Consider the following 22,221-nt stretch of genomic DNA (forward strand, 5'->3'; position numbering starts at 1 on the left):
ATCACATCACTAGTTGCTGATGGAGGGAGAAGCCGGCCTTCTCCTGCTCCCTGATCTCCCTCATCCTGAGCACATCTCTTAACAGTACTCACGCCGTACCCCACCCCCCCGCCCCGCCCCGGGAGCACCCCCCTCTGCCCCCCTCACTAGCCTGGAAGCATCCCAAGGGCATGTGTTTCTTTGTACCTGCTCTCACAACTATAACAGGTATACTACAGATCAGCCACCCAGCGAAACTCTGTGACTGAGTGGCTGGAGATAAGGAAAAGGGCAGAGGGGAGGATGCCTGTTATGGGATGTGGGTGTGCAGCCACCTACATGTGATGAGAACCTGCTCTCATCCTCTCCTCCCTCTTACAGCCCTTGGTGGAGGGCAGGGACCAGCCCCCCGCACTGTGCCACAATGCCAGGGGGATCCTTACTTTATACTCCCAGGTTTGGGCAGGCAGTGTCCAGAGAGAGATGCCCTGGTCTTCCCCCAGCTGTCCCCCATCTTTTCTCCTCTTCAACTGGATCCATGCTGAGGGGCCACTTGGGGCAGAGCTCCAGCAGCCCTCTAAGCCCAGACTGACCATGCTGATAAGCTGATTTACCTCCAAAGGCCATGGGCTAGCGAGTCCCCAGTCCTCTGAGTCCCCAGAGCTCTGGGATCTGCTAGCAGCTTCCTTGGTCAGCCAGACCAGAAGAGCCGAGGCCCTGTCCCTCCTCTCCCACCTGCTTGAAGGAGACTCCTACTCAAAGAAGCCTCCAGGGCTTGTGATAATCTCACAGTCCTTGGAATGGAGGACTGACCCAAGATGGACTTGGGTAAGGCTTCAACCACTCTTGGGTGATCGGTGCCCATACTTACCCATGAATCAAGTAGAAACACAAATATAAGCAGCCCCAGGATTTGGCCCAGAAGCAGCTGATCTATAAGGTACTTTCCTTTTCTCCTGTCCTACTCAACATTCAGCGCTGGGCCCACTTACCGGCTGGCCAGACCCGGGGCTGGAGCAGAAGATGGTGTACTTGCGGATCACCCCGTTGGGCTTGGTTGGGGGGAGCCATGACACGACCACACTGCTGGCGGATGAAGGAACAGCTTTGATGCCAGCGGGGGGACCTGGAACTGAGCAGGGGGAAGGTGGGGTCAGTTTAGAGAATAGAGGAACAAAGCCTTTAGGAAACAATGACAGGGTGGAGAGAGTAAGGCAGATTAATCTGGGAGGGCTTCCTGAAGGAGGCATCTTTGAGCTGTGGTTTAAAGGAGGAGGTTCTAGCATGGCAAACAGGTGAGAGGATTAAGGTGATCATTAGGGGCTTGGATCAAAATCTCTGAGATGGAGGCGTTGGGAGTGGCCAGCTGCAGAACTCTTTGGCCGTAACAAAGAACTTAAGATACACAGGAAAGAAACAGAACCCATAAGGAATTCATCTTGATCCCAATGATCCTAACCTAATCCCCTAGCCAATGCTCTGCTAACTAAGCTTGTGTTTAGGCCAAATATACTGGTCACTTTGCTCTTTTTGGCCTGTGAGCTCCTTGAGGCTGGGGACTCTGGAGACTCACAGAGCAGGCCTCCTCCTGAGGGTCAAAGGTCAGTGGTCAGCCAGTAGGTGACTATGTTTGCTGCCATGTACTCAGGGTACTGCCCTTGGGGTGCTGGCTAGGCTCTTTCTCTTTTCAGGAGGGAAAGCCTACTTTAGAATTGGCTGAGAAACCCATCCCGAGTGGATCTGAGCCATAAGGACTGTGACCTCCCCTTGCTCCCATGTCTGGGCCTGTCTGGTCTGGCTGGGACCCCAGGGCCTGGAGACTAGCAGCATCCTGTTTCCAGCCCATACTTTCCTTCTTCATCTTTTGCTTGTATTGCTATGACTTGTCTTCTCTCCTGGGAACTTTTATGTGCCTTTGAAGATTGTGATGGTATCCTATTCAACTTATTTTAATCTCTCTGAGCCTCAGTTTCCCCATCTATACGGACATAACAACCACATTAAAGGTTTGTAGTGAGAATCAGTGCTAATTAAGATAAAGCACCTGACATGGTGCCTATCACAGAAGACACTCAATAAATCGTAACAGTTAGTACTTTTGCACTCCCTTCCTGGGCTCTCAGCTTTTAGCACCTACCTCAATTTTTAAAAATCTAGTAAGTGGTCAACAATTCTAGGTTAAATAAAATAATTAGAAACAGTATCATCACCCATCCAGGGGCCTGAGCCCAGAAGCTGGCAGTCATCCTTGACTCTGCCCTTCCTCACTACTACAGCCTTGCCATTTACTTCTGCTAGAGGTCTCTGCTGTCCTGGGATGCAAGGGGTGGGTGTCTGTGGATGGCCACTGGGGCAACTGCAGTGTTCAAGTCTTCTCTGTCCTTGCACACTTTTTTCTTACCAGTTATTAAGAGAAATATGTTGAAATCTTCCACCATGATTGTAGATTTATCTATTTATCCTCGTTCTGTTGGTTTTTGTTTTTGTGTATTTTGAGGTTATGTTATTAGGCTCGTAAAAATTTAGAACGGTTTTGTTTGCCTGGTAAATTAAGTCTTGTGTCATAACGAAAGTGTCCTTCTAAGAATGATTTTTGCCTTAAAGCATACTATGTCTGATATTAATATTCAAGTTTTCTCTTAGTTATGTATGGTATATCTTTGATCTTTTTTCATGCTTAACTCTTCTATACCTTAAGGTTTTTGATGTCTCCTATAAACAGCACATATTTGAGTTTTGTTTCACTGCTAGCCACTCTGGCAGTCTTTATCTTTTAACTGGAGAATTTAGCCAATTTATCTTACTACTGATACATTTGGGTTTAACTATCTCACCTTACTGAATATTTTCTATTTGTCCCACCTATTGTTTTACTTTCCATTTTCCTTTGTGCCTTCCTTTGGATTATGTATTAAAAGAAACTCTGTTTCCCCCTTCTATTAGTTTTGCTATTATGCACTCTTTCATAACTTTTAGATTATAATGTGAGTCTCTGCCTTACCAAAGTCTAGTAACTGCCACTTTTCTTCTCAGGTAATGCAAGGACTTAGAATTTCCATTTACTATCTCTCAATTTACATGCCATTGTTATATATTTTAATTCTGTAAATATTTAGACACCCCTTTCAAGGTAATTACATCATCATCATTTTATGCTATGAATATTGATTTCAATGTACGCATATAGTCACCATTAATTGCTCTTCTTTCCTTTCTTCCCACATCATTGACCTTCTATCTGGGACCCTTTTCCTTCTAGTTAAAGAATACCCTTTAGTATTTCTTTCAGGACAGTTATGTTGGTGATAAGTTCTTTCCGTTTTTGTTTGTCTGGAAATGTCTTTATTTCATCTTAATCTTGAAAAATATTTTTGAAAGGTATAAAGTCACAGGCTGATAACTACTTTTTTTTCCATACATACTTTAAATATACCATTGTATTGTTTTCTGGCTTCCACTATTTCTGATAAGTTAGCTGACAGTCTTATTTTTGCTCCTTTGAAGGTAACTGTTTTTTTCATCCTCTGGTTGCTTTTAAGGTTTTTCTCTATCTGTTTATTTTTCAGTAGCTTTATTATGATAAGCCTAGGTGTGGACTTTAAGTTATTCCTTGTGAAGGTTGTAGAGCTTCTTGCATTTGGGCTTGATATCTTTCACAGCTTTGAAAAGTTTTCAGACATTTTATCTCCTGTTCCATTCTCTTTACCCTCTTCTTTGGGATATCTTCTCACATCTTCTATGTCCTTGATATTCAGAATGTGGTCCATGGATTAGCAGCAGTGTCACCTGGGAGCATGTTAGAAATGCAAAATCTCAGGTTGCACCCTAGACCTACTAAATCAGAATCAAAATTTTAACATGATTCCCCAAGTGATTTGTATGCACAGTAAAGTTTGAAAATCATTGCTCTATGTTTTATTTGCTCTTTTATTTTCCATTCATTTGTCTTTTTGTGCTTCATTTGATATTATCTTCTGACCTATCTTCTAGTTCACTAGTTATCTCTTCAGCTATGTCTAATTTGTTGTTAAGCCCATCTAGTGAGTTCTTAATTTCAGATATTAGTAGTTTTTGTTTCTAGATTTTTTATTTCATAGCTTCCAATGCTCTTAAAATTTAAATTGTTAAGAATAGTTATTTTAAAGTCCATATTTGATGAAACCCATTTGGAACTCTTGCAGAGCTGCTTCTTTTGTCTTTCTCTGCTGGCTTTTTTTCACATTGTCCCCATTGTTTTTATTGTATGCCAGACACATTATTTGCAAAATTGTTTGTGGAAATAATTTGAGGTCTCAGATGATATAATCATCCTAAAGAGAGAATTCATGTTTGCTTGCAACAGGCACCTGCAATCTGGGACACTAGCAACCTGAGGTCACCTCAATCTAATTTCTAGGACTGAGATGATCTGAAGCTGAGCTGTTTACTTTTGGTCCACTTTTAACCTTAGAGTTCTGCCCTTCATGATCTCAACTCAGAGTAGGCAGAGGGTGGGGTGGGGAGCAGAGGAGGGCTCACCAGACAGACCCACACACCGTAGCAGGCCCTGGCCTCCAATTCATGTCTTCCTGGTACTTCTCAGTTTCTCAGTCACTGCCTCTAGACTCAGCAAACATCCCCCAAGGGAAGAGCTGTCCCAAATGCCAAGATCACCTCCTGGGCCTCTATTCTCCCTTGGATCCTGGCCCAGTAACTCTTCACTTTCCTGCCAGCTCTCTGATTACCTTCAAGCAAGTATTTAAAAATATTTTGTTCAGATTTCCTAGTGTCCTCAACAAGGAGGAGAGTGGATTGGAGTTACACTCTCTACCATTCCTGGAAGTGGAACCCCTTTGATATGTTTCCCTAAGCCTGGCCCTCCTGCTCCCTTCATCCTCATTGCTGCTGCCCTTCCACACACCTTCCTTTTCTCTGCCTAGAGGCCCACAGGTTCTAAGAGGCCTTTCCCACCCCAGTCCTTATCCCCCATTCCCTTCCTATGACCAATCCTCCGCGCTTCTACAAGAGTTATCATCTAGTTCATGCCTCTTCCTCAGTTAAAAACCTTTCAAGTGGTCTGAAGTCCAACCCCACTTTGCAGTCTGAGGCCATATAGACAGGTCTGGTATTCACAGGGCAGATGAGCAGCAGGCAAGAGGTTTCGAGCTCATGAACTGAGTACAGCCAAGCCAGCCTGAAACCAAGCTCAGACTGAGAGATCTGGACTTAAGAAGTGAGCTTGAACTGATATGCTTGCATTTTATCTTGCTTTTCTCTAAATTCTCTGTCAATATTTTTTCCTTTGGCAAAACCCTGAGGGGGACTGGTGGGGACGGTGTGTAGGAAGTTGCAGTGTCTTCCGATCAGGGTATTTGTCCAAGGTGCCAGGGCAGAGTTGGAACTAGAACGTGGATCTGTCTGCTTTCCAAGTCAGCTGAGTAATAACTGTAACGACTGCTCCCTACAAACTGCAGAACCTGTTGGCAGTGGAGCAGTAAGGGGGTGGGGGCGGGCATGCTTGTCTGCCCACCCCTCTGCCCTCGTTCCTTCCTATTCCTTGCAAACAGAGTCTCCCTCTTGTTTGGGTAACCGTGTTCCTCCACCCTTCAGAGAAAGCTGTCTCCATCACCTAGCCCAGCGGATTTATCATGCTTAGAGTCAGTCAGCCATGATAATTCCATTCTCCTCTCAGTGACTGGCTTCGCGAGAGGCATATTGCCCTGCTGTTGTTGATGGGAAATGAGCATAAGTCTGCTGAGGGGGTTTCTGGGAAAGGTTTCTTTTACTCCCAAGAGACGCACGCCCATAGGAAGAGACTGCTTCTCTCACTCTGAACTCTGTCTTGTCTGGCGTGATGCCTGGAGCTGTAGGCATCTTGAAATCATGGGAGGAACAGCTGACAGGCTGAGGATGGCAGAGTAGAAAAGATGGGAACCAGTGAGTTACCCAACCCCGGAGCTGCCCTACTCAAGACTTCTTGTTATGTGTGATAATAAATGTGCTTATTGCTTCAATCTTTTTTTAGTTGCATTACTCACAACCAAAAGCTTCCTAACTGACACAAATGGTGTGATGAAAAGTATAGAGGCTGGGGAGGCAGGAAAGCTCTCATTTGCCACCCATCAGTTTTGTGACCTGCAGCAAGTTGTTTTAGCTCTCGTGGCCTCCGTTTTCTCATCTCTAAAATGGAAATAGTACCCTCCCCAAAGGGCTATTGGAAGGTCGCTGCTGCTGCTCAGATGTGAGTTGTGTCTGACTCTTTGCGGCTCCATGGACTATAGCCCGCCAGGCTCCTCTGTCCATGGGATTCTCCTGGCAAGAATACTAGAGTGGGATGCCACTTCCTCCTCCAGGGGATCTTCCCAATCCAAGAATCAAACCTGCGTCTCTTGCACTGGGAGGCAAATTCTTTACCATTACCATTCTTTACCACCTGGGAAGCCAGGTACTGGAAGGTTAAATCACACTTATGATGGCACATCACACACTTGTCAAACTATGACCATTATTCTGGATGAGCTTTCATCTGACAGTGGGTTCCTTTTGGCTTAGGCTTCCCCCATGGGCACCTGGGTCCACCGGAAGCAGTCATTTCATTGCCAGCTCTGGGCAGCTGTAAACCAACTACCATTTGTGAGCACTTGACGTTTTAGAAAGGTTGCTATGGTTAGGTTGTTTCTTACAACATCTAGATGAGGCGCTGTCCCCATTTTATCATGAGGAAACTAAGGGGCACAGAGGTTAGTGACTTGCCAACAAGTGGCAGGGCTGGGGCACCCATATCTGCTCCTCCCACCCTGTGAAGCTGCCACCTTAGGACCCTGGCCCCTGCTGTGTGTGCCCCTGTGACTCCATAGGCAGCTCTAGGATGGGGACAGCTTCTTGGAGGGAGGGTTGTGCTCCTCGACTTTGAGTTCCCTCATGGGTCTCACCTTGGGCAGTCAAACATGTGGAAACGCTTATAACTCAGGCCTTTGGAATTGTTGTGGTTGGTTAGTCACCAAGTCATGTCCAACTCTTCTGCGACCCCATGAACCATAGCCCACCAGGCTCCTCTGTCCATGGAATTCCCCAAGCAAGAATACTAGAGTAGGTTGCTACTTCCTTCTCCAGGGGATCTTCCTGACCCAGGGATTGAACCCAAGTCGCTATATTGGCTGGTGGATTCTTTTTCCACTGAGCCTCCTGGGAAGCCCTGTGCATCAGAATAGGATGCAAGAAAGTCTGGAGGTCTGGGTGGTTAATTTCTAGAGACCAGGAAGGTGCCAGTGTGTGTGTGTGTCCCTGAGGCCCTGAAAGGGGACAGTCTCCGGGCACCATCCCCGGTAGGTCTCCACACAAGAGCAGGTGGCTCTGCCTGGAGCTGTCCCAGGAAACCTTGATGCGGGGATTAATGACAGGAAAAGTAGGGCAGGCAGGTTGGTAAATATTTAATTGCTAAGAGCTTAAGTGGGGGGAGGGGACTGATCTGATGGAAAGGGAGGGGCTTAGGGAGAGTGGGGAGCATTAATCACAGTCCCGTCGCCCAGTCACCAAGCTGGTCTGCACTGGGAGAGGTCCACTATCACTCCCAGCCTGAGTTGCCCCACTGTAACTCCTCTCACCCCTCCACCTCCTTCTGCCAAATTGTCTGGGTAGAATCTAAACTGGGGGTCTCTGTATCCTTTGGAAAAACCAAGGCTGAGTTGGAAAGAGGCCAAAATGCCAACCTTGGTTACTGTTTATGAAGTACACACTAGATGCAAGGCATGTCATATCAATTGACTCTTTAACCACACTGCACCTGGCTAAGAATTAGAATCAACTAAGTGTTGGGGTTGGCAGGGTGAAGAAGGAAGTGGAAGAGGAGCCCAGAGCTGCAAAGGGTCACATGTGGTACCTCCTGTCCCCAGGGAGGCCCCTTGAGGGGTACAACTCTGACCTGGGTGGGAAGTCTGACCCTTGTCCGGACCTGATCCCTCCTGGGCTGACTCAGCTCCCAGCCTCTCCCACATGACTGCATCACTCTATCCTGGAGGTTTGGCTCCTTATCTCCCTTTTCTTCCAGTTCTGCCCTCAGGAGGCGGGGCTTTGAGATCACAGATCCAAATGCAGGCACATCCCAGTCCTAAGAGTGTTCCCCCCACCACACACCCACCAGAGTGTAGGGCCTGGCCCATTCACTCTGGGACCTCTGCAGTGTGATCGCCAAGTCCCTAACCCAGGTGATGTTCCTGTTCCCGGCATCCCCAACCATCTGTATCCAGAGGAGACCAGGCTGAAGCCTGCAGGGGAGCAGACACCACAAAGAGGATGCTCTTGGGATGGGGGTGGGAGGAGAGGCTGTATCTGGCCTCTGACCCCATTGCTGCAGGGGAAGGGGTTACGGTGGCTTGTATGTTTAGGCATGAGTCCTGGGGCACTTCACCACCACCTGTGGTAAGCTGTGTTCTTCCAAAGCAGCACTCCCAGAATTCTCAAAGTCACCCCTGTTGTTCAGCTGCTAAGTTGTGTCTGATACTTTGAAATACCATGGACTGCAGCATGCCAGGCTTCCCTGTCTTTCACTATCTCTCAGAGTTTGCTCAAGTTCATGTCCACTGAGTTGGTGATGCTATCTAACCATCTCATCCTCTGCCACCCTCTTCTCCTTTTGCCTTCAATCTTTCCCAGCATCATGGTCTTTTCCAATGAGTCACTGTACAGAGAACTAAGGGATAGGAGAAAGGACAGGGTTCTGCTCTCCCCCTTAACTGTGGGTGGGGTGAGCAGTGGAAGGCTGGAGCAACAAGCCCTGGGAGCTGGTCCCGAGTGCCGAGGCCTGGCCGGGTGGGAGGAGTGCACTCACCGTCCTCCTTGGTCTGGATGTAGAGCACGCTGCTGCGCACGCCATCCCCGGCCTGGGTGTAGGCCAGAACCTGCACGCTGTAGTTGGTGAACTTCTCCATGCCTCGCAGCTCCACCCGCTCCCGCGTCGTGGTGATGTTCTGCATCTCGCCCCACTCTGCCGGACATGAGCATCCTCTGAGTGTGGCCCAGGCCAGCTAGGCCTGGCCACGGTCCCCCAGCCACTTCCCCTCCACCAGCCTGGCTTGGACCTTGAATCCATGGTGGTGGCAATGAGGGGGACCTTTCACCTCCAGGTCATGGATGCAGACTTGCGACACTGATCCCAGGCTCTGTCTCTCCCTAAGTGGCCCAACCAGGGTGACCCACAAATGCCAGCTGGGCCTCAGCCCCTAGTCAACACTGTACCAAATTCAACTTAATACTCTCCCTATAAAATAGTTCTACCTCTCTATCTCTTTGAGCCTCACTTCCCTGTCCTCCACCCACCCCTCTCTCCATGTGAGGGACCCGAGGACTGACTTGGACCCAGAAGGAGCCTGGGCCAGGTGGACAGTTGGCAGCTGTTCCCCTTGGTTGCCCAGCACCTCTGAGAAATGGAGTATTTCCTGCCATATCAGTAAACAAGGAATTCACAATCATCATTCTAGCCCTCCAAACCTGAATCCCTGAGCCCTAAGGGCACTCAGGAAAGAGAAGAATACCTGGGTGATATGGCAGATCTCAGGTTGCAGCCACTCCCTACGGTAAACACTGAGGAACTCAGGATGTAAAAACTGCAGGATAGTGAGATGCATATGAAAGGAGTGAGCCCAGACTCTTGCATCTTCCCATACACAGAAAAGGGCTAAATTCCTTAACTTGGGATATCTGGCTTTTTTTCATTCACAAAAGTACTTTTGACCTTCAGACTACCTGGCCTTTGTGGCAAAACTTCTATATGACCTCCCCCCACCTCCTTGGAGCAGTTCTCTCAGGGCTACTTGAGACACTGTCTCCCAGGCTTGAAGTCCTGAAAATTCCCACCCGAAATATTAATAACTCTCAACTTTCAGGTTGTGACTGCTCTTGAAGTCGACACCTCCTTGGGCTCTCGGCTGTTATAGGCGATGGATCCAGGTGGCATGACCTGTGACAGGCTGGGGATGCCTGCCCTGCATCTGACCACTCCTGAACCGGCACCCTGAACTCTGGAGAGGATAAGGGGTTAAGTACCCAGCCCCTTCCCCCCACATCAAGGACATCTTATCTGCAAAGAACCCACACAGAGAACGTGAGGCTGCTGGAATGACAGCCACAGCCAGGAGGGCCTGGCCTTCCTCAGGCTCAGCAAGGACCCGTCACCCTGGATCTGCCAAGAACTTGAAGCAGATGCTGAAGAAGAGCTTAGAGAGAGCGTCCTGTGGGACAGCCAGGGTCTCAGGAGGAGGAAAGAGGCTTCTGAGCTGACAACCCTCCCCCTGAGACTACTGGGGTTTTTAGAAAACAGCCCCAGACACCAGCTGAGGACAGGCCGTGCAGAAGACAAGTGCCAGCAAACCCACCCTGGTGCTTCGCCAGAGAGCTGGCACAGGCAGAGGCCTGGTCTCGGGCCTGGCCAGGGACGGGCCATATCTGCCAGGGTCCAGAGGGTGAGGACTCCAGGCCCAGCCTGAGGGGACTCTGGGTCAGTGGAGTGGGGGGAGCTCAGAGGCCCGAGAAGTGGGACTTTCCTTTTCTAGGAGGTCAGAAAGCAGAGTGGACCTGTCCAGGACTAGAGTCAGAGAAAGACCCAGGAGGAGGGCAGCCTGGCCATCAATTCAGTGGCCTTTGGAGACTAGTGAGGCTGATGCCTTCCTCACCCGAGGGCTGAGCTGGGGAGCCACAGGGTTCGAGAGGGGGAGCAAGTTCTGGAAAATGAGGGCCCTTCCCTTTTGTGGCTCAGCACAGATATGTGAGGCCATCTCATTATATAAGGCCCTGGAAGACCTGCAGGCCTCCGCACTCCTGGAGGAGAAGGTGGAGGTATGGCAGGGAGAGAGGATTCTTGTCAGCAGTGCCTCTGGGCAGACCAGAACCCAGGTGGGGGGTGGAGAGGGCAGCTGGCCCAGAGGGCTGGCTGCGAGCTGGAGTCCCAGGTCCTCCAGGAGAGAAGGAATGGGCCAGGCGACCAGTGGCAGAAGGCTCAGGATACGGCGAGGCAAACTCACGTCCTCAGTTTGGGATGCTGGGCCTCTGGCTTGCATGACTTCCTGGTCCAGGGCTCTGCTGCACCACTGGGCAGGGGCTGCTGTGTTTGCGGGGCTACGCTAGCCCATCTCATGGGAAGGCACCCAAAGGGTTGGGTCACTGTCTTAGCTTTCCCTCCTCTGCCATTCCTACCCCCAGCTCCACTGTGCACCCTTCTCCGCTCTTCTCTAGGTCCTGGGCAGCTCACCTGCACAGAACACAGGCCTCACCATCCATCTGGCCAAGGGACCCTGCTTCCTCCTCTTGCCCCTCAGGCCTAGGTGGTGACGGCTTCCTGCTGGTGCTAGTTCCTGGGGCCCCATCCTTCCTCCACCCTCCTCTGAACGCAGAGCCTTCATGAAAGTCTCCTCAATTGCCCCATTTGAGTATACCACCTGTTTCCTGACATGGCCACAAAGTCCTCGTGCCAACACATTCCATCGGAAAAGCCAATGTGTCCCTCTTACCCCTTAAGCCACTGCCCAACATACTGCTGAACAGGGGCAGCTGGTGTCTGTCCCCAGCAGAAAGGTGACCATGTACACCACCTCTCACTCTGGCCCCTGGCTCTGGCATGGGATAACAGGTGCAGGGAAGAGGCTGGACTTCCGTTTGACATCCCATGGGAAGATGCTCAGCTCTGAGTGTGGGCCTCCACCAACCGCTTGCCTCTCACCCCATGAGCCGGCCACCACCCCCAGCAGACTCACCCCCATCAACATAGAGGGACCAGAAGATGACCCGATAGCCTTTGAGGACGCCATTGAGAGTGCTGCGTGGGGGCTCCGACCAGGAGATGACGGCCACGTCAGAAGTGATGGACAGGGCCCGGACATTCTCGGGGGGCTGGCTGGGCACTGCGGAGGGGAGAGCCAAAGGGCCTGGTTAGGGAGGTACAGGACAACGTCCATGTGCAGGCAGGACCCTGCTGCCCAGCCAGAGGAACCTCCAGTTACACAGTGGGAGGCCCTCCTGACTCAATGAGTCTCGAGAGTTTATGCTGGTGGCTAGGAAGGGAAACCAGTCTCCTTCCCTGGAGATTTGGGTGAATAGAGATCTTTCCAGCTTGGTTCCTGGGCTCTGGCTGGCATGTTCCTGATTCTGGGTAAGTGCTCAGGGAAGAAGGTGATGCACTCCTGGCATGAGCTCCTGGGGGTTCACCAGTGGACACCACAGCCCAGGGAGTCCACCTCCGTTGAACATAACAGAATGTGGAAGACCAAGCCAGCCCTGGGGGGATTTGTAACTGATGCTCTTATCTGATGGCTGCCAGCCGTGTGTGTCCCTGCCCCTGTGCCAAACTGAAGGGAAGGAAAGAGGCTCTCAAATAACCCTGGGGCAGCGGAAAAGAGGTTCCTTAGACACCTTTAGGGCTTCTGGAATCATTGCACTTTTGTCCCTTGTCCCTGCACCCAACACACCAAAATGCGTTGGGTGAGGGAAAACACTAAGACCAGCCTGAGTGGTCCACCCTGCCTTTAACCCTCTCCATCTGAGAACTTAACCTAAGTCCCAGCCTCTGGGAGTGGCCCAGCTGCAGCTCGCCCATCTGAGATGAGAGACAGGGGTGACCACAGGCCCCAAGGAGCCACCTTGGCCAGGGACAATTTTGGTGGCACTTCTACTGGTTTCCAAGGAGCTAGGGGCAAAGGGGAAGGCCATGTCTGCTTTGCTCTGAGTGGGAGAAAGGAGGCACAGGCTGGATGGAAGGTAATTAGATCCCATTGCCCCACAAGAGGCAACTCTAATTTTTATGAGCATTTAAATGATAATACATCATCCTAACGATCCTCTCTGAGAATGATTATTGTTTCATATTACTTAGGTGTAAAAATATAAGCACCATGTAATTAGGGACCCAGTGTAATAAACTAATACAGATCGCCTGTTCGAACAAAATGAAGGTAATATAATTATGGAAAAGACACTATTGCTAAGGCAGGGGCCCTTGAATACCCCAGGAGGAGTGCTAATATTGCCAGGAAACGATCAGGATCTGACAGGCTAACGAGGGCCTTAATTAAGTATGAAAAACTGCTGAGCAAATGCTGCTGGAAACTTTCTTCCCCCTCTCCTCCTTTGTTTGGAAAATGTCTCCACAGCCCATGCTGATCTCTCCCTGTTGGTAATCCCAGCCCCCCTGTAGCCTCCTCAAAAGCAAGGGACATGGGGCTCTGATGGAAGCCAAGGGTGGACCTGGCCAGGTTGTTTCCTGGGATGGCCCTGGAGGATGGAACTTTATGTTTGGTCACGTGTGCTGATATGGACTCAGGGCAGCTGTTGCCCCTGGAGGTGACTTCCCTGAGCATCCTGCATCCATGTCATTTGGTCCTGCATCCAGCCTCACTCCCAAGCAAGAGGGTAACAACAGGGTGAAGTGGAAAGAGTATGGGATTCAGGGTCAGGCCTGGATTTTGACCTGGTCTCTTCTTCATCAGATGGGCAATTCTGGACAGGTTCTTAACCTCTGTGAGTCTCAGGTCCTTTCATGGGAAATGACCTGGCTGTTAGTGCTTGGGTTCTCACAGGTGCTCCCTGCAACAGCAGCATCAGCATCACCTGGGAATTTATTAGACATGCACATTTTTGGCTCCCACCCCAGACCTGCTCAAGCAGAACTCTGGGGGAGGGCCCGGCAATCTGTTTACAACCCTCTGATGTGCGCTCAGGTTTGAGAAGCACTGTGTCAGACTACTGCTTGCAATGGCACCGCTGGTACTTAATGGTGACAAGCTGGTCTTCCTCTATCCAGCCAGGCCTGTGGCCAGCATCGGGGCGGTGACTGATGGGCTGGTGAGGGTGTGGGATGGTGGAGGGGGTGAGGGAGCAGGTGGTAGTGTAGCTCAGGTGCTTCTCTGTACCTCTCTGCATTCTATGCACCTTTCCCGCCTTCTGTGTCCTTCCTTTTCCCCAGGGGCTCAGTGTACTGACATCTGCTCCCTCTCAAAGCCTAGCTTGAGCTTCAGAGCAATTAAATGGGAATCTCTGGGGATGAGGCCAGGCGTAAGGATTTTTAAACTCCCCAGATAATTCCAACTTGTAGCCAAAATTAAGAACAACTGGGATGAGTTAATCTGCTTTCTGGTGTTTCTGACCTGATGTGTCCTCCCTCCTAAGGGTGTCTGCATTTTCAGAGAGAATGAGGTAGGGAGAGGACATTGCTTAGCAAAAGGAATGACTCTCTAATGGTAGAATGCTGGGTATCTTGATGGCCATGGGGCAATGGCATTATGTTTCCAGGGCAGTCAGTTCCCTCCCTTTGCTGGGGGAAGGCTCAGACTCAGTGACAGGCTTTAATCTCATATCTTGGTCTTAGGCTGGGGTATTAAGAAGGAAGTTCTATTTATTCGCTTTTTGGGGGGCTGTGACCAGCCTGGCTCCATCTCTTGGGGTGGGTATCAAGGGTCATGTCTCTCTTCCTTTCCTAACACAAGTTCAGGTAACAGTGGGCTCTTCTCTGTGCTTGGAGAGCAGGCATGCTCCTGCTGCCTCTTAACCCTCTCCGCCTGAGAAACCCTATCATTCACTCAAAGTTGGAGTCCTCTCCAGTCCTCAAAGAATTCAGTTTTAAAAACTGGGCTCCAAATCTTCTGTCCAAGGACCTTGGGATTTTGTAACTCCACAGTCTCATCTCAGGTTCCTAAATCAGATGGTGGACAGGTTCTAGCTCAGAAGTACACAGGTAACTTGGCTTCTGCCCTTTTTCCAAACTGGAGGGCTAAAGGAGGGGAAATAGGACTCAGAGTGTAGAGGAGAGCTTGGAGAGAGAGATGGGTGAGGGGCCAGAATGAGGGAGGAGGAAAAGGCAGAACGAGAAGATGGATGGAGAGTCAGAGAGATGCACAGACAGGCACTCAGACAGACCAGTAGCTCAATAGAGAGACTGATGGGCAGAGCATTAGAAAGTGATGGACAGAGAGCCAGCCAATGGATGGAGAGGCCCAGAGGCCTAAATGGACCAAGCATCCCTTGAGAAGCCAATGGGTGAGAGAAGATGGAGGGATCCAGGGAGGCTGTGTGTACCACAGGACGATGATGGGGCCCAGGAGCAGGGAAGGGCCCCCAGCCCTCCCTGGCAGCCCTGCGGCTCTGCCCACAGCTGAGATCTGTACCCATTACCCTCTACTGGTGCCCTCACCATCCTCCAGGGTGGTGGCATTGATCTCGCTGGATGAGGGCCCCGTGCCAGCCCGATTGAAGGCCTGGACCACCACGCCATATTGGGCGAACTTCTTGAGGTTGTCCAGGGTGTAGACCTCGCTGTCCCCGGTGGCCTTCATCTCCACGATGCTGTACTGCCCATTGCTGCCCGGGCTGTTCTCTCGGTAGCCGATCTGGTAGCCACGGATGACGCCATTTTGCAGCTCCTTCTTGGGCGCCTGTGAGTATGGGGTGGGAGGGTGGTGGGAGGAGACAAAGACATAGTGACATTCTGAGAGGATGCTCTTAAAACCAAAGGCAGATCATGTCACTCCCTTGCTCCCAAGCCTTCCAAGGCTCCCATCTCACCCAGAGCCAAGGCCAAAGTAAAAGCAACCCAAGTGTGCACAGACAGGTGAATGGATAAAGACAATGTGGTCCACACATGCAATGGAATATTATTCAGCCTTAAAAAGGAATGAAACTTTGATAAACTCTACAGCATCGATGAACCTGGAAAATGCGTTAAGTGAGATAAACCAGACACAAAAGGAGCAATATCGCATGATGCTTCTCTGAGGTGCCTTGAATTCCCAAATTTACAGAAACAGAAAGTAGGACAGAGGTTACTGGGGACTAGGATGGCTGGGTCAGCAGAGTTTCTGTTTGGAATCATGAGAAAGTTCTAGAGATGGACAGTGGTGACGGCTGCTCAACACCGTAAATGTACAATGCCACTGACCTCTACCTATGAACATGGTTAAAATGATCAGTTTTATGTACATAAAATGGTACGTATATTCTACCACAAGTTAAAAAAAAAGAGTCCTTGATTTCGATGTGAGCCCAGCCCCTCTTGGAGCTGGACTGCCCTTGACATCCTGGCCAGTGGCTGGGGTGTGTGGAGGGCCCAGGCCTGAAGCTGGCTTCTGGATGGAGGGACAGAGATGGGGTGACAGGTAGGTGACAAGGGGGACCTCGGAGGTCTGCCTGGGCTAGCGGGAATGAAGGGCTGATCCCAGGTGGGCAGGCCAAGGGAGAAGACTCCACTGGCATTAGTCTTGGGATGGAAAATCCACTCTCACTCCCAGCAGGAACCGTGATACACAACCAGCCACACACACAGGTGTTCTGAGAGAGAAAACATCAACAGGGAAACACTGACACAGACATTCTTGTACATGATCACACACACGCACACACACACACACACACACACACACACACGATCTTGATATGTCCCCTTACATCTGGAACCATGAACACACACACCCAGACCCATCAAAGCAAACATCCCAATACACACCTACCCATGCCAGAAACATTTAGACTCACAAAAAGAAACCGGCTCCTTTAATGAGGGGACGTGCCCATCTATATATTGAGAGAGAGAGAGCACACACACCAGTACATAGAAAAACAGCTTGAATCAGAGTTTTAAAGACAATGCAGTTAATTTAAAAGCCCACCTTTTACTGTACTAAAAAATAGTGCAATCAAAAACAATTAAGTTAGTAAAACAGCTCATTTTTTTAATTCAATGAATGTTTTAAATGAACTGCATTTTTTAGCTCACCGTTAACTCAATATAATGAAGTTTTAAATTTAACATAATTGTTTTGAACTCACTAACTAGGTGTGTGTGTATTTAATTGACTTGACTTTTTGTTGATGCCTGAATAATGTTTCTCTCTGCACTTGGACGGTTCTGTTTGCTAGTTTGTAAGAGGGAGAATTTCTGAATGTGGGTGTTGTATCTACACACTCAGGCTTCCCAGGTGGCTAAGTGGTAAAGAATCCACTTGCTGATGTAGGAGAGGAGGGTTCAATCTCTGGGTGGGGAAGATCCCCTGGAAAAGGAAATGGCAACCCACTCTAGTATTCTTGCCAGGGAGATCCCATGGACAGAGGAGCCTGGCAGGCCACAGTCCATTGGTGGGCAAAGTCAGACACGATTTATTGACTAAACAAATAATCTACACACTCACACATTCGGACACCTATTATAGACACAAACATATCTTCAGGGTGCCCTTGTCCTCACACTAACATATACTCTATTACATATCTGTGCCCACATTGAAATACACTGATATATACATCATTACACAATGACACACACACCTACATACCTAGAGCCGCCTGCACCACGATATACACTTATCTCTGTGTGATATACATAGCACCACACCACTGTCATTCACATCACTGGCAGAGGCCTTGGGTAGGCATTCAGGCATACCTTGCTACGTACATATAGATATTCACACATTTTCACAAATCTTGACATATCTTCCCTCCCTCTCTCTCCCTTCTCCCTGTATGGCCTCACCCTCTTAAACAGGCACACTCAGGATTTAAATCAATCTTAACAATATTTCTCTGAAGCATTAAGAAATCAATAGAGCTGATTGCAAATTTATGTCATAAAGCAGTGGTGATCCATCTCAAGGAAAGAGTCTTAAAATGAAGTGACTTATCTTTCAAGTGACTCTTTATTTTTCATTAATCTGTCTCTTGATGTTAAAAAAAATTCCCTTGAGAAGTCAGCCCCCAAATTTATTGATAGGCTGGTTCATTCTGAAGTTCTAACTTTCTAATCAATTTTATTTTTCATTATGAGACTTTGGAGAAATAAATCTGATTCTAAATTTTTATTGACCTCCAGGTTGGAGCTTTGTAGCCAAATGTCTCAGAGGTTTACATACTTATTCATTCCCACCCCCACTTCCAGGCTTCCTTGGAGTATTCTTAGGAAATGGATGCAGAGTCAGGATGCAGATAAGACTTGGGGTCTAGACTCCAGGCTTCACTCCCAGTTTCTGAGGGAAGCTCTGGCAACCAGATCTGAATCTGGAGGGAACCAGGGCTCCAGGTATCTATCTACTGGGAGGGCTGGTGCCCTGGGAGAGCCAACTGCCCAGCCACTGCCCCACCTTTGTCCTGGTCACTTCTCTGGGGTGGGAAGGAACCAGGCTCCGCTGCCGTGTGTGTGTGTGTGTGTGTGTGTGTGTGTGTGTGTGTGTGTGTGTGTGTGTGTGTGTGTGTGTGTGTGTGTGTGTGTGTGTGTGTGTGTGTGTGTGTGTGTGTGTGTGTGTGTGTGTGTGTGTGTGTGTGTGTGTGTGTGTGTGTGTGTGTGTGTGTGTGTGTGTGTGTGTGTGTGTGTGTGTGTGTGTGCCAAGACATATAGTCTTTTTTCCCTTGGTTTTTTGAAGAATTGTTTTATTTTTTGGCCACATCACATGTGGGATCTTAGTTCCCTGATCACGGATTGAACCCGGATCCCTTGCAGTGGAAGTGTGAAGTCTTAACCACTAGACCACCAGGAGGTCCCAAACATGTAGTCTTTTTTTTAGGGAAAATATTACTAGACCCTTTTGAATCTCTCCAATTCTCAAGTCTACCTTTATGAAGGGACTAGGAGGAGGACTAAAGTACCTGGACTTTTTCTACCAGGAGTTAGAGTCAGAAAATGACCTTGGACTCAGAGCCCAGATGTAGATGAGGTAACCCCTCAAACCCTACTGTTCAAGAAGAAGAACATGAATAGGCCTTAGGAAACTCTCTGTTCCTGACCTCTGGACAGTGGGCTTCTGTGCATGATATGGCTCCAGACTATGTGCAGTGAAGTTCTGCACCTGTCATGACTTGAATGACCACGGAAGTCACCTCGCATCTCTATATTGTGGCCTCCTCTGATAGGAAGGAGAAATATCTCTTCTGTCCATTCCACAGGAACAGACAAGTTAGTGCAAGAAAATACTCAAACACTGGAAAATGCAACAGGAAGCCATCAGAATGGGCAGCCCTTCTGTGCCCAAGCCAGAGATGTGGTGATGAGGCCAGAGTTTCCCAGGAAAGCATTCCTTTGTCATGCTCAAGGTTTTGCTGTTTCTCTGCCCTGCTGTGGAATTGCCTCTAAGATTTCCCATCAGTGACAGAGTCTTTGGATACATTCTAGATTTACAGTTTCTTCCCCTTAGAAATGGCTGCAGCACATACTGGTTTGTTTTGTCTACAGCTCCCCCTCCCCTAGAGCTAGGGAGGGCAGTTATTTTTTCATCCTGATTTTACAGAGGAGGAAATCAAGCCCTGAAAAGACCAAGCTCCCTGTTGAGGGCTTGACCGTGAGAACATAGGGGATGGTTTCACCCTACTTCCCAGCTCTAGTCACAGGGCCAAGACAAGGGTGAGACCCTGTCATTTCATCTCCTGTTATCCATAAAGCCCCTTTGAAATGTATACAAAATTAATTCCAGCTCCAAATGTATTACAACCTGTGGGGTTTGTAGGACAGACAAGCACGGTAAAAGAATCATCTTCTCTCCTTGGCACTGACAAATTCTTCATCCCACCGCAAGCACAGGCCTCCATCAGAAAGCCATGGTGGAGAAGGGAGAGGGGATCCGTGGGGGGACCAGTTCCTCTATCCTCCTCTCTTTCTACCCCTCCAACCTCATGTATTTAGCAATAAACAGGCATGGGCACTGTAAGACACCAGACACTAGCAAGCCTGTTGGGGCTTCATTTGAAGATTAAGGATGGGGAAGGGAGGGAGGCATTTCAGGGGAAATGCTTTTGACTTTGCTTACCTTCCAGGTCACTTGGATGCTCTGTGAGGTCACTGGCTGCAAAGTTACATCCATGGGAGGCCCATCAGGAGCTGGGGTGGGGTTGGGAGAAACAATGTTATAAGTCACATCTTGGAAGAAAAGAGCCCTATGCCCTCAGTCCCATCCTTGAGCTGGAGGGCTGCTGCAGAGAAAGGAAAAGCTTGTCTAAAGCAGCAGAGAACCTCTGTTTGAGTCCCTCTTGAAATGATCATAGGGTTTAAATTTCCTATTCATTATCCATAATTTTCTGAAAACATAGCAAACAATGACTATAATATATGACTCCACATTCAGCAGGTTGGCAAAAATTTTTTAAAAGTTTGATAGTACAAAGTGCAGACCAAAATATGAAGTGGCAGGAACTTTTATACACTAACCATGGGAGAGAAAGTTGGTACAACACTTTGGAAAACATTTTGGCTTTTTTTTTTGTTTTTTTTTTTCGGTTAAAGGGAGAAGTTTGTCCATCTGATGAGTCTGTAATTCTGCAACTGTTTATATTCCTTGGATGGGGAATGAAAACAGACAAATTATACAGCTATACTGAAGCTCACAAAAAGAATATATACCACAACAAGGAGGGCACAAGAGAATATATGAAGTATTATTTCATGCATGCATTCTATTAGAAGAACAGGCAAAACTAAACTGTATGGTTATGTGTACAAATACTGGTGACATGTATGAAAAAGAAAACAAGGAAGCTGGGATACTTCTTACTTCAGGGGGAGGGATGGGGTTATAGTTGAGAAGGGGCATATAAAGGACCTCTGGGAAGTAATAATGAGTGTTGGTTATATTAGTTTTTACTTTATTATTATTATTATGTGTAAAACTGAACATGTATATGTACTTTTTGGTATTAATTTCTATTTTGCAATGGCAGGTAAGAGAAAATGCAGCAAAGGAAATCTTGCTTAAATTTTCAGGAAAACTTCATGACAAAAGTCACAGGAGATACTCCAGGGCACTAGTACCCCCATCCTTTGCAGATCTAGCCTATCTGTCCTTTCCAGACAGGCTGGGGCCAGTGGAGTGGGAGCAGAACCACGGACAGGTCCTGAAAGCATTGCATCTAGAACCCCATTTGGAAAAGGTCAGGCAGAAGAGCCTCCGATGATCCAGAGGCAGACACAAATACACACCTTGGAATCTCCCCCCTCTCCTCCTCTTGTTGCAAACCCACTGCCCGTGGACAGGGCGGGTGAGGGCCCCAGATGTCCCTGACTCCTGAGCCCAGGGCAGGGTGACGGGCGGGGTGCTCACCAGCCTCCTCGGTGCTGATGGTGAGCTCCTTGCTCGGCTCACTGCGGCCAATCTTGTTGAAGGAGTACATGCGGATGCTGTACACGGAGGCCGGGTGCAAGTCCACAATGTTGGCCTGGTTGATGGTCGGGGAGATGTTGCGTGTGGACTGCTTGAAGTCCCAGGAATCTGGAGAGAGGACACCCACTTCTAACCTCAGCCAGACAAATGCCAGGACCCCTCTCCAGCCTCAAGCAGCAGCACATCCTAATCTCAACCTAGATGCCCAGAAGAGGTCCTGTTTACAGAGACTGCAGCAAGAGAATTTCAGAGAGAACTGTTCTCTTCCACAAAGTTCAAGAGATCAAGGGATGCCTGAGGATGGGAACAGTAAGTCCACTGCTTGGAGAATCAGGAAGCTTAACCCTTCTCTACTCAGGGCCGCCTGGTAAACTCAAACCTCAGATGAGATGTTTCCTATGGCCCTTCCAAGATCACCAAGGCTTGCTATCTCTTAGGGTCTCATTGGTCAATGCCCTTGTTCCTGGTCTCTCACACCATATCAGTGATGTGTTGTAACTGTGAGACACCCCCTCCACTCAAGATCCCAGTGCAAATGGGGAAGCCAAGTCTTATCCCCCTTTCTCCTCTGTGTGTGCTTCTATATTTCTTTTTCCCGTTCATTTGTGTGGTGGTGGTCTTGCATGTTTCCTAGGCTGCTGGGGGGGGGGGGCGGGGAGTAAACCAAGTGCCAGAGTCCCTAGGCAAACCCTTTCCTCTCTCACCAGCAAGAGAATGGTCTCTGAATCTTTGGAGTCAGAAGCCAACAAAGCGATGAGCATGTTCCCAATTCATCCAGGGGGAGTGGCAGCCCATTCCAGGGCTAATGTTTAGCAAAACTGTAGAATGTGAAAGATACCCGATAAATATCACTCAGGGATACTGTGACAGTAAACATTCTGCATCTCCAGAGGAACCCAGTCATTCATTCAATGTATTTTTCCTGTGCACCTACCAGGGGATTCCAGAGAGAAATGGAAGAGGTTGCAGTTACAGCAATGCCTCAGCTAATACCTTCCAAACCCAGAATTCATAACCAGATTACGTTATTGGCACTTTGCTTTGAAAAGACAAAAAAAGGCAAAGCACAAGGAAACTAGCTGATAGTGGGGCTTAAAAATCTTCCCAGGGCACGTCCTGATGTGACTATTCAGTCTAATTTTCCATGTCT

At 48.8% G+C, this 22,221-nt stretch overlaps 1 protein-coding gene across 1 annotated transcript in view; it reads right to left on the bottom strand.

The window, feature by feature from the left end:
- The window catches only part of DSCAML1 (DS cell adhesion molecule like 1), a 361,106-nt gene that overhangs the window by 21,775 nt on the left and 317,110 nt on the right, over window positions 1–22,221 (bottom strand). Inside the window, exons 15-20 of the mRNA XM_081546517.1 lie at window positions 21,012–21,179; window positions 19,725–19,795; window positions 15,131–15,371; window positions 11,703–11,849; window positions 8,786–8,941; window positions 972–1,111 (exon numbers count right to left, since the gene is read on the bottom strand). Coding sequence (XP_081402643.1) covers window positions 972–1,111; window positions 8,786–8,941; window positions 11,703–11,849; window positions 15,131–15,371; window positions 19,725–19,795; window positions 21,012–21,179 — 923 coding nt within the window. The remainder of the gene's footprint in view (window positions 1–971; window positions 1,112–8,785; window positions 8,942–11,702; window positions 11,850–15,130; window positions 15,372–19,724; window positions 19,796–21,011; window positions 21,180–22,221) is intronic.

The sequence above is a fragment of the Giraffa tippelskirchi genome, chromosome 11 (genome assembly GCF_054371585.1).
Source record: "Giraffa tippelskirchi isolate mGirTip1 chromosome 11, T2T-mGirTip1v1.2.pri, whole genome shotgun sequence".
Taxonomy (NCBI): domain Eukaryota; kingdom Metazoa; phylum Chordata; class Mammalia; order Artiodactyla; family Giraffidae; genus Giraffa; species Giraffa tippelskirchi.